General features: G+C 32.6%; 1 protein-coding gene across 1 annotated transcript; it reads left to right on the top strand.

Moving 5' to 3' along the window:
* The first annotated feature begins 4,844 nt into the window (after positions 1–4,844).
* On the top strand, positions 4,845–6,690 carry LOC110935337 (chromatin remodeling protein EBS). The gene is made up of 4 exons (XM_022177754.2): positions 4,845–5,018; positions 5,212–5,545; positions 5,720–5,788; positions 6,463–6,690. Exons 1-4 carry the CDS (start codon positions 4,964–4,966, stop codon positions 6,557–6,559), a joined length of 555 nt encoding a protein of 184 aa, XP_022033446.1. The 5' UTR covers positions 4,845–4,963; the 3' UTR covers positions 6,560–6,690.
* Positions 6,691–12,605: the final 5,915 nt, after the last annotated feature.

Genomic DNA, 12,605 nt, shown 5'->3' on the forward strand with positions numbered 1-12,605 from the left:
TTTTAGAAGAACTACCCTCTTTGTAAATTGATCTATTTAATTTAAGATGGATATCTTGCAACTTCTGTTTATTCATACTGTAACTAACAAATAATCAGTTAGAAGCATGTAAACACATAATCATATATAGTAATCAGGAAAAATTAAGTATCGTTTAAATACTTAATTAGCTTAACTTAGTGGCTCTGATACCACCTTATTTCTGTCACGGTCCCTGACCTGGTTTGACCCGTTCAGGACCCGTGGAACAGAAAATCTGCGGTAATCTGTTTATTGTGAGTTTAGCAGCGGAAAATTTATTTCACAGGATCGGCTAAGTTAAAACTTTTCCCGATTATTTTTATTTCATAATTCGGGTTAAAATCCCGGGTAATTTACAATAACAAGTTTTTAGTAATAAAACACATTTCTTTATTTTATATCGAGCCACTATCTTAAGCTTGAAATGCTTCCCCTGCATTTTTCCTGAATTACAGCAGATCACCTGAAATAGGTTTGAAAAAGATTTTGTCAGCGGGGAAATACTGAGTGAATTATTCTAGTTTCTGCAAATGACACATTTGTTATAATTCACAGTGATAAGATCTTTTACAATGTATCCTGATATCAACCAACTACCCACAGTACTTTACCACTCGATCCATTGGCCCATACGTCCAATGGTATCTGTGATTATGGTCATATCACCCAATGGCTGCCCCAATGGTGACGATTATCAAGTAATGTATACAATACCCCACATACCGGCTGTAATTTGGTGATTCACATAAACTTAATCACTGTAAGTTATAATTCTGAAAATACTTTGGAGTATTGTAAACGATCACAAACTGTGATAAAAGAATTTATAAAAAGAGAATAACTCACATTGCAGATTTAGTGTTGGTAGAATTTAGATTTAATCCCTGTTAACCTAATTTCACAATAAAGCACACAAAACAGGATTAGTGATCAATACAACGATTATGATAATTCCCCGGGATCAATTTTGACAATGAATATCCAAGTGCAATACTTCGGCTCATTTATCAAAATGACAAACGATAAAGTATGGTACTTCAACTCGTATATCGAATTATCGACAACGACAAAGTACAATGCTTCAGCTCATTATCGAATTATTGACAACGATAAAGCATAGCCCAATGTGGGCAGCACTTAGACATTCTTTGGGTATATTGATCCCGGAAACTGAATCGTAATAGCGATCGACTAATTACCCTGTTTTGCGGCAGCGATTCGATAATTGTGTGTGTGTGTTGGACTGTTTTGCTTATAACTCGACCTACGTAACTCCGATTTTCGTCGTTCAAGTGCCAAAATTCAAGTCCCAACCCCTGCTATTTATACTGAAATTTTGACACCGTCGCGTAGCGCGAGGGGTACCCCCTTAGCCGTCGCGCTACGCGAGTGACCACCCTATTTTCATAGAGTAGCCCTTCGTGCATGTAGGCTTGCTGTGTCGATGGTTTTATAAATTTCGAATTTTATAATGAGTTATGAAGATAATCGTTATTAGGGTTTTGCCCCCCCTGAGTTTTAGGGCCCCTGATCCTGATTCTGATTGCTCTGGAAATTCTAGGGTTAGTGCAGAATTACTTGGGTGTCTCAATTAGGGTTTTCTTAATAGCTAATTACTATCCTAATTATTTAAAATTTAATGAGAGTTGTTACATTAAGCTTGTTTTGCTTTATTAAAAGTAGTAGATCTATATTTGTACTACTATATAATGTATTTTAGATGTGTAAAATTTTACCTGGGCTAGGATGATTAATTTAGAATTATTGGGATAGTAGAGTAGAGTAAATGTAAAAAAAGACGGAAAAAAAATTAAATTCATACTCATGTTACAAATTCAACACAAGTCATTAATTCAACTAGCAATTAAATAGATTGAAATTTAATGAAGTTAGCCTATTAGCTAATTATATATTTATATCAATTATTATTATTATTATTATTATTATTATTATTATTATTATTATTATTATTATTATTATTATTATTATTATTATTATTATTATTATTATTATTATTATTATTATTATTGGGTGGGGTTCCTCTTTATAAAGTGTGTTTTTTTTCTAATAAGTGTAAGAAGTGATCATGACTATTAGATTATGGTAATGGATGGATGAGATTAAATAAGTGGTAAAATTGTAATATTTGTTTTAATTAAACTGATTTATTAGATTAAGGGTATAAATGTAAATTTAGTGTGCCTTAAATTTATGAACTCACATGCAAGTCACATTCAACTTCCCCCGTCTTTTTAAAACACAAGTAACTTTTTTATACGTAACTTATTTAAAAAAAGTTACAGCATAATAACAAGCGTTTTTTAACTTTAATATGAGTAACATATTGCTACATACATTAAAATATTACTTTTCAACTAGTTGATTTGTTTTACCAGTTATCGTGTGTTTTAAATAATAGCGTGGTGTGTTTTATAGTTTGAAATTGAATGACCAGTTATGATGTGTTTTATGTATGGCGTGTTATATATAATATAACATATCGTGAAGAACCTCAAAAATTATAAAACACAACGTCAAGAAAATACAAAGGCATGTCATCTGTGAATCAAAACTGGTATAACACATCATGGTGAAACCAATACATGATAAAACACAACGTCAATAATTACACAAATACATCTCCTTCTTGAAACATAAACTGCTATAACACATTGTGAATACACTTGTAACTGGTAAGACACATCGTCAAGACATTGCTCATGCATTATCGTTTTACATGCAAAAATGAAAGCTATAACACATTATGAATGAACCTATAACTGGTAAAACACAACGTCAATAATTCATAAAGAGTTAGACATCAACATTTTTTTACCCGTAGAATTCAATTGAATCAAACAAAAAATCGTGAAGAATGACGATCGAAGTATGCTTGAGTCGTAACAAAAAAAATGAAGTTTTAAAAGATACAACGTTTTCATAAAAATCTCCTTTATTGTTTTAGAAAAAAAATCCAGAACAACTTAATTATTGAATTACTTTTGTCCTTTTTATTAAAATCCACTAGATGTCACATGTCACCACAAGAACCCTTCTTACACTTTGTAGGAAAAATGAACTATGTAACCAACTCCTACCCTGTTGTTGTTGTTGTTGATGTTGTTGTTGTTATTGTGAGTGCAAGAAATATTGATAAAGGTGGAGAGTTAATAAAGTTATTATTAATAAGGCATCTCCAAAGAATTTAGTTAAGGGGTAGGGATCTTGTACATTAATTCAGAAGTGTGAGAAGTGTATTATAACAGTATATATAACACTATATAACACCATATAAACACCGTATAACACTATGTAACACCATATAACACTATATGACACTATATAACAATATATAACACTATACATCTATCATAGACATGCTATCAGACAAAACTATAGTGTTATATTTGTTATATAGTGTTACATAGTGTTATATGGTGCTATATGGTGTTACATATTGTTATACGGTGTTTATATGGTGTTATATATACTGTTATAATACACTTCTCACACTTCTGAATTAATGTACAGGATCCTCTATCTTTAGTTAAGTATTTGATCTTTGGGTAATATTCATAAACTTAGTTAATCATTTAATGCTCTAGTAATAGTTAAAGAATTGTGGTGAATCGCATTACGCGAGTTCCCTTTAGTAATATTCAAAGAATTTTCCACTTATCCCAGCTCAGTTGGTGGGGAAGCCGGCTGTCTTCTTAGGAGGCACCGGTTCGATCCCTGGCTGAGGCTGGGTATTTGGACATCTCGGTGAAGGCTTGGCCCGGGGTTTTACCCGGGATCGAGTCCAAGGGGGGGCGCGGTTTTACCTATTCCACGGGGTTTCCGCGCATCAGGGGTGTGCTACGCTTTCTAGCGGTGGTCGAGTAGTCGGCCTTTGGACATAGCTCCGAAAGGGTGGGTTTACACGTGGAAAGCAGTTAGCCGTTCAAAAAAAAAATATTCAAAGAATTTAGTTAAGCATTTAATGCTCATTGAATGTTCTCACCAAAATTTATGAAAATTGTGTTGAGGCCTTTTGTAAGCAGACAAACCACCGTGCTTTTGTAGACCATAATTTGATGGTCTTATATTGGTTACACTTTTGAGCGAGGATTTTTCAAATCATTTGATAAGGATAATAATCTTTCATTGTATTATATTTGTTCCTTGATAATCTTTAGCTTTTCTTGACTTTAGTAAACGTTATACTTTGTGTTTCAAAATATTTTTAAATACCATTTAATGTTATGTCTGATAAATTCATCACCCACCCCAGTTAAACTGCATCCACTCATTCCCCCTTTACACATATGTATGCAAAAGAATAAAGTTCAAAAACTATGAATTAATTGAAAAAAATGAAATGATAGATTTTCTTTTCTCGCAACAATTAAGTATTCTATGATAATTTTCGCCAGATGATCAAGTGGTGAAAAGCTTGCATTTCTCTTGAGAGATGCAAGTTCAACTCCTACTTGGCACAGAGTGAGGCATTGATGGGCAATGATAGGAGACCTAGGGAAACCTGGGTTCGATCCTTGAGCCAAACGGGTTTTACTGGTAATTTTACCGTCGTGCCTATGGGTGGGTGGGTGGCTTATCGGGTTTTCCTCGGAATTGGTGGTGGACTCGGGTTACTCTTGGAGTACTCTGTTTGGTCTAGTGGGTGCCTCGAGAATTTTCGGGATTGATTCTGTTGGCCGTTAAAAATATATAAAATAAATATGTTTTTACATACCATTTAATGTCTGCCATAAATTATGTTCGCGATATATTCATCACCCACCCCTATTAAAACACATCCGTTATTGTCGACTTTTCTCAAATTCTCAAGTTCGCCATTTTTTCTTTGCGGTCTCTCACATTTCTGTTTCTTTTGGTCATTTTCTTCTTCTGTTCCTGTTTCAGTTTCAAAAAGAATTCTGGCCTTAATTTAGTATCAACAATGGTGCAGAACGTAAATTCCTACACAATCAACGGTACCAACATAATCATCAAAGGTATGACATGTATATTTTACATCGCGCATTATGTACGCATATCATGTAAACACTCAAAGTTCAGCCATTATGATTGTGTAACCTGAAAATTAAATGATGTGGAACTTTTTTCATAGTTATATATTTTTATCTTACACTAAAAATCTATTTATTGCGAGACTTAACGATGTTGTTGGTTTGTTTGTATGTACAGTCGGTGATTATGTGCGTATAAGGTCTCATGACCCTAAAACATCCGTTTATGTTGCTCGAGTACAGTCGTTGGATGTTGAGCATCAAATGGTTCGGATTCAGAGGTATTATTTTCCAGAGGAGACAAAGCAGGGGAGGAAAAGGTTTCATGGTACAAAGGAGGTGATTTCGTCTAATCACTATGATGTACAGAGCATTCATGCCATCCAAGGGAAGTGTGTTGTTCGTTCCTTAGAGAACTACATGACCCTAAAGTGTGTCGGCGTTGACGATTATTTTTGTCGATTTGAGTACGATTGTGTTGAAAAATGTATCGTCAATGATTCTGTTGCCGTGTGAGTATTTTGATTCTATCAACTACATGTTATTCACTTTATTTTATGAGTGTTCATGTCCCAAAATGGCATATATTATGTTGCTTTTAATTTATAAATGTTATAATCTTCATCACTTCATTTTTCTATTTGACAAGATTTATGAACTAACTGGTATATACATGATACATGAAGGTATTGTGATTGTCAAATGCCCTGCAATCCAGATCTCTTTATGGTGCAATGCAATGGATGCGAATGCTGGTATATCTTGTCCAAATATCATCAATAATCACATGCATAATGTTCATGCTACAGATGAGACATTTTTTTATTTTGTATTTAAAAAGTTATTTGTAAGCTGACAGAATCAACATTATATCATTAACGAATTTATAATGCTAGGGTAAGGATAGCGTAAAAAGTGCTCAAAGTGTGAGAAGTGTATTATAACACTATATATAATACTATATAACACCATATAAACACCGTATAACAATATGTAACACCATATAATACCATATAACACTATGTAACACTATATATCATTATATAACAAATATAACACTACAGGTTGTCTTATAGCATGTCTATGATAGATGTATAATGTTATATTTGTTATATAATGATATATAGTGTTACATAGTGTTATATGATATTATATGGTGTTACATATTGTTATACGGTGTTTATATGGTGTTATATAGTATTATATATAGTGTTATAATACACTTCTCACACTTTTTACAGGATCCTCTACCTATAATGCTATTTTGATTAGTTATCATTAAATAAACAAATCATTTTTATATATTTAATTTCTAAATTGTGGATGAGAAATAATTTCCAATAGTTTAGATAATTATTAGCTTAATTTATTATATGAGGTTGTTCTTGGATTTGTACATGTTATTGATGCACATCCGGTTATTTTGCAGGTTTCATCCATCATGCAAGGGCATGAAAGATAAAGATGCAAAGCGACTAACGAAGTTTCTCTGCTCTAAGAAGTGCTCCGATGATGATGCAAAATAATCCTGAAAGTGCTAAATAACTTGGGCGTTTTTTAACATGTGCATCTTTATGGTGGTTTTGTATTTGTTTCTACATTAGTTAGTATGTGGTCACAAGATTAAGCAATAATACAACTTAATTTATCTTACTTTCTAAGCAGACATCAGTTAGTATATGGTTACAAGATTAAGCAAACATACAACTTAATTCATCTTACTTTCTAAGAAATATGAGTTGTGTGGTTCATAAATGCCCATATATATTAATTATTAATAACTATTTGAGTTAATTGCCAAGATGATCCCTATGGTTTGTCATTTTTTACCTTTAATCCCCACCTTCTCAAAATGGCATGTTTGTTCCCTGTGGTTTGATCAACTATTACTCGAATAGTCCCTCAATGGACAGACATTGGTTTACTTAGTTAAGTCTATGTAAAATAACTAAAATAACCTTCTATATTATAAAAGGAAATTTAAAGGATGTATTTAATTAAGGAAATTGGCCTGTAATAATCCTTAGCAGACGTCATTGGCCATTGACAGTCCTACTGTTGAATATTCCCCCTGCCAGTCCAACCTTTCACCTATTTTTTCTCCACTGGTCTCCCGTTAAAAAAACTTAACTGAGTTAAGTTTTTTTTTTTTGAATTACAAACAAATGTTTTAGGGCTTTTGATAAGAACAACGATATGAGTCAATTGATGGAAAACTTACCTCGAAACAGTGCTCAAAACGACGAAAATGATGCTTTAATTTAGGTGTTTAAACTTCCAATTAACAAAAATCAAGTCGTTTGGAGCACCGTTTCGAGGTTAGTTTTACATCAGTCGACTCATATCATCGTTATGGTAAAACCCCTAAAACATTTTTGTGTAATTCGTTAAAAAATTTAACTCTGTTAAGTTTTTTTAACACCAGTGGAGGAATGTAACAACCGTAAATTTTCGTCCAATTGTGAGATTCTTAAATATATATATATATATATATAGAGTAAGGTTAACATACAAAAAGCCTTATCATACATCACGTAGGAGACAATGGTAACCGTTGGATCAGGGGTATAATCACGCATGGGACCACATAATCACACATGGGACCACATAATTACGCATGGGACCACATAATCACGCATGGGACTATAATCACGCACGTTCTATGATAATAACGCACGTTATATTTTTTGTCATGTATGTTAATGTAGGTTAAGCCTTGAAGTACATTATACTTTCTCTATATATATATTATTTAATATATAAAATCATTTATTCAACTGTGTAATAAACGAAGTTTTTAAAAATAAATTTGTTTTATTATTTAGTATATATAAAGTTATATTCATTTAATCTGTGTAATACACTACACGGGGTTCTAATCTAGTCTTACTATATAATAAAATAAACCACTTTAGGGACACTTGTCATCATATTAGGCAATCTCTTATAGATAATCATTATTTTAGTTTAATCTCTTTTAATTAAATATAATTAATTATAGATAACTCTCCTACTAAATATTATTAGTTTAAGAGTAGGAGTTGGGTGGAAAGTGTGTTTTTCCTAGAAAGTCTAGGAAGCAATAAGAATGCGACATGTGGCATTGAAGGATTTTATCTAAAAGGGCATTTATGTACTTTCACAATCTATTTTTATTTTAGGAAATTATCTTCAATAACTAACTATCCATAAATTTCGGAATTTTTTATTTTAGATTTCTGATCTCACGTAATATCAATAATTCCTTCGTTTTCTTGCTGGAATCTATCAGCATGTTCTTGATACTGTGTTTTAACAGTTTGTTCTTGGTGATGTGTTTTAACAGCAAGCAGATTCATACAGTTGTGTTTTATTATTCAGATTCATACAGTTGTGTTTTAACAGCAAGAAGATTCATACAGTTGTGTTTTAGCGTTTTAGATTCATACAGCTGTGTTTTAACAGCAAGCAGATTCATACAGTTGTGTTTTAGCATTCAGATTAAAACAATTGTGTTTTAACAGCAAGCAGATGCATACAGTTGTGTTTTAGCATTCAGATTCATACAGTTGTGTTTTAACAGCAAGCAGATTCATACTGTTGTGTTTTAACAGCAAGCAGATTCATACAGTTGTGTTTTAGCATTCAGATTCATACACCTGTGTTTTAACAGCAAGCAGATTCATACAAATGTGTTTTAGCATTCAGATTTATACAGCTGTGTTTTAACGGCAAGCAGATTCATACAAATGTGTTTTATCATTCAGATTCATACAGCTGTGTTTTAACAGCAAGCAGATTCATACAAATGTGTTTTATCATTCAGATTCATACAGCTGTGTTTTAACAACAATTCAGATTCATACAGCTGTGTTTTAACAACAAGCAGATTCATACAAATGTGTTTTACATCAGCAGATTTTGCCCCAGCTTTCGATCGGCTTCCGGTAACTGTTCCGCTGCTATCTATCCTTTCCAAAGTTTCCTGTTTTTTGAATCTCTTCCCTGCAACCAGCAAAATACCGTCAATTACAAACAAGAATCACCCGTAATCGCTTTGTAAAACACGCAGTACAATGAAAGCTTGATCATACGTATATGGAACAAGGAAAATATCTTATCTTCATCCATGATTTTAGGTATTTTTGGTATGATTTTGGGGGTTTCCGAATTTGGGTTTAGAGAGAGAAAGAGAGAGAGAGGGAAATTGGCGTGATTTAAGGAGATGTGATATCTCTGGCAGTTATTTTTGATTGGTTTAAAACACACATAAGGACGAAATTGCCCTTACTCATTTAAAACAATCTATTAAATATAGTTAATTAATACAAGATTGCCATTGATTTAATCTCAACCCTTAAAAACACCAATCGGATGGACAAGATCGCTTTCTAGAATTTCTAGGAAAAACACACTTTCCGTAGGAACCCTACTCATTAGTTTAATATCTTACGGATAATTATTATTTAGTTTAATCTCCTACTCATTTATAATATTATTTATTTGAATTAATTATATTTAAACGTTTTGTTTAGTTTGATATCAAACAGATTTTACGAAACTTAAAATAAACTAACTAATAGTATTTATCATTTATAGATTTACATAGTTTTAAATAAAGGGTTAAATTTATTGAGACTTTGTTAACAAATTTTGCAACAACAGAATAATTTATTTTTATCACGAAAATCAAACTGTGTATTAATATATTAAATATTTTTATTTTCATTATATAAAATTACATTTACTCGACCCATGTAATACATGAGTTTTTTAAGATATAACTTTTTTTATTATTTAGTACAGAAAACTACATTTATTCTAACCGTATAATGCACATATGTTTAAAGATGTAATTTTTTTATTATTTGGTATATAAAATTACATTTATTCAACCCGTATAATACACATGGTTTTAAAGATATAACTTTTTTTATTTGGTATATAAAATTACATTTATCCAACCCGTACAATATGGTTCAGATATATTTTTTTATTATTTAATATATAAAATTAAATTTATTCAAACCGTACAATAAATGAGGTTTTTAAAGATATTATTTTATTATTTGGTACATAAAATTTATTTATTCTACCCTGTAACACCCCAAAACCCGAATGTTTATATTTGCCGTATGTTCCTATATAACTTAGTATTAAATAACTAACTAGGCTGTTTAACCTAGTTAAGTGTGTGGTTAAAAGTCTTAAATGACTAAAATAGTGCAATTTATGTTAAGTGACAAAGATGAGGGGCCAAATGGAACAAGATGAAAGTTAAGTTACTAAATAACAAAACTCTCACACACAAACACACATATCGTGTGTTCGAGAATGAGCAGGAAGCTCCCATGGAGCTAAGAACCCTAGCTTCATCCTTTTCATCAAATTGGAAGGATAAATGAAGCTCAAACTCAGAACCGAACGCGAATTTGTGATCACCTACACTAGGGGATCATAAGGTATGTCTTAGATTCTAGTTTTGGTGATTACCCACGAAGTGGGTTATGTTGTAGATCACGAATTGGTATAAAATTGAGCATGAGTATGTGTTAGATTCATCATTTGGAACATGGATTATGCATGGTTTAGGTTAATTTGATGTTTAAGGGTGAAACCCGTTTGTTATGGTGAAGATGATGACATGGGTAAATCATCTATGTTTAAATTCTTGCTTAAAATTGATGTATTTTGATTTGTAAGATGGATTCTTATGAGGGGAATTGAAAGAAATGTGGTACTAGTATGTTTGATGTTTATGCATGTATGATTCTTGTTGATTAGAAGGAAGAAATTGATGAATTATGTATGAGATTATAAGGATATGCATGAACTAGTTGTACACTATGCTTACAAGGTAGTACACATATCAAAAGTATGATGAAATTATGAAGAACTTAAGATTAGATCACTTGTAAGTGATTAATGAGTAGTTATGAAGTGGGTTTTAGATGATGTAATGTAAATTGATATTTACTTATGTTAACAATGTTTGGAATCATAAATGTGTGTGAGTGTTTAAAGAAATTGGATAAGAAATGGTGAATTGTTGTTAAATGAAGTGAACAAAATGTGATGATAATATGTATGATGTTTAATTTTAAATACCACATGTTGATTAGTAGAAGGATTTGATGAACTATGTATGAATTTAGAAGATTGTGCATGAATTAGTTGTACATTATGCTTAAAAGATGGTACGCACCCCAATCGTATGATAAAATGTATGTATTGTCGTCCGTATAGTCGATTATGATGTTGCGGGTATATAATGATAAGTCGAAAGTTAAACTAAATGAACCGTTGACTTCTAAAAGTCAACCGTGTATAAGAAGGATAGTTAGACGGGTTGTCATAATTGTAAGATTAAGGTAAGTTATATGGAGCGCGTTTGACGAATGTGTGTTTAATGCGATGACATGATGGTTTACATGAGTTTGAAATGATATGAATTTGGTCACATGTATTAAGCTTGCTAGAAGTAACTAATGAAAGTCAAATAGGAATTATACGATCGATATGATCGTTAACATGTACAATTATGTATGCTAATAAGAATGTGATTTCGATGACATGGAAGTATAGGAATCATGTCGAGAAGGAATCAAGCACGGAAGGCTAACGGGTCAAAAGTGGCGAGGAAACGAGTATGAACATGGACGCACGAGGTAAGTGATTTCTTTGTAATCACTTCTTAGTTGTTTATGTAAAGTTATGTGCAATTTAATTAAGTATGATGATCGAGGTCAAGTAAGAAAGAATTGTATGAGACCGATGAAGTATTAAACGGATCTTAATTTTGATCCGAGCGAGGTATGTGTGATTAAGAACTGTAGCTAAGTAGCAGGATTGGTTACTTATGCAAGGGAGTCCTTTGTTGTTAAGGATAGAGCAAAGTTGACAAAAACGCCCTTGATGGGTAAAACGAGCAAATGGTCTTAAAAGTTGATTACAAACAAGCTATTTGATTAAACGAATGTTTTGAAAAATCAAGAAAGCGAGAAGTATGGTTGTCGTAAGCTAAAGACCTTAAAATGCGCAAATACCCTTAACGGGTCAAAATAAGCCCTTGAGCGAAAATGGGTCAAGAGGATGCAAGACATCCGAGAACTTAATCTTGTATGATATACAATGTTGACATTATTAGGTTCATAAGAAGTCTTGGTCAAACAAACAAGTTTTGTGGATGAAGGCATGAACGGGTCGAATAAATCATAAATGAATAATAAGGCGATAGCGTGTAAGTTAAGAATTTCCTTAATCCGAATATGGGATTTTAAGTTCATATGATAGAATGTGAATTTACAAGCATGTAGGAAGAAACGGGAGGTCAAACGGGTAAACGGTTCAAAAGTTACGTGCGTTTTAGTGCGTACGGACGACGAAACGAACCTGCAGAAAACTGCAAAAACTAGAGGGCGTCGCCGACGGGTAGGGGGTCGTCGCCGACGGGCAAGGGAAAATCAGTTTTTGTGCTGACGGGTTAATTACCTGTCTACGGGTTTTTGGGCTACGGGAAAATGCAAGGCCCGTCGGCGACGGCCCTAGGGGCGTCGGCGACGGCCTTCCCAAGTCCCAAAAGCTGAAATCTTG

The sequence above is a fragment of the Helianthus annuus genome, chromosome 4, assembly GCF_002127325.2.
Source record: "Helianthus annuus cultivar XRQ/B chromosome 4, HanXRQr2.0-SUNRISE, whole genome shotgun sequence".
NCBI lineage: Eukaryota > Viridiplantae > Streptophyta > Magnoliopsida > Asterales > Asteraceae > Helianthus > Helianthus annuus.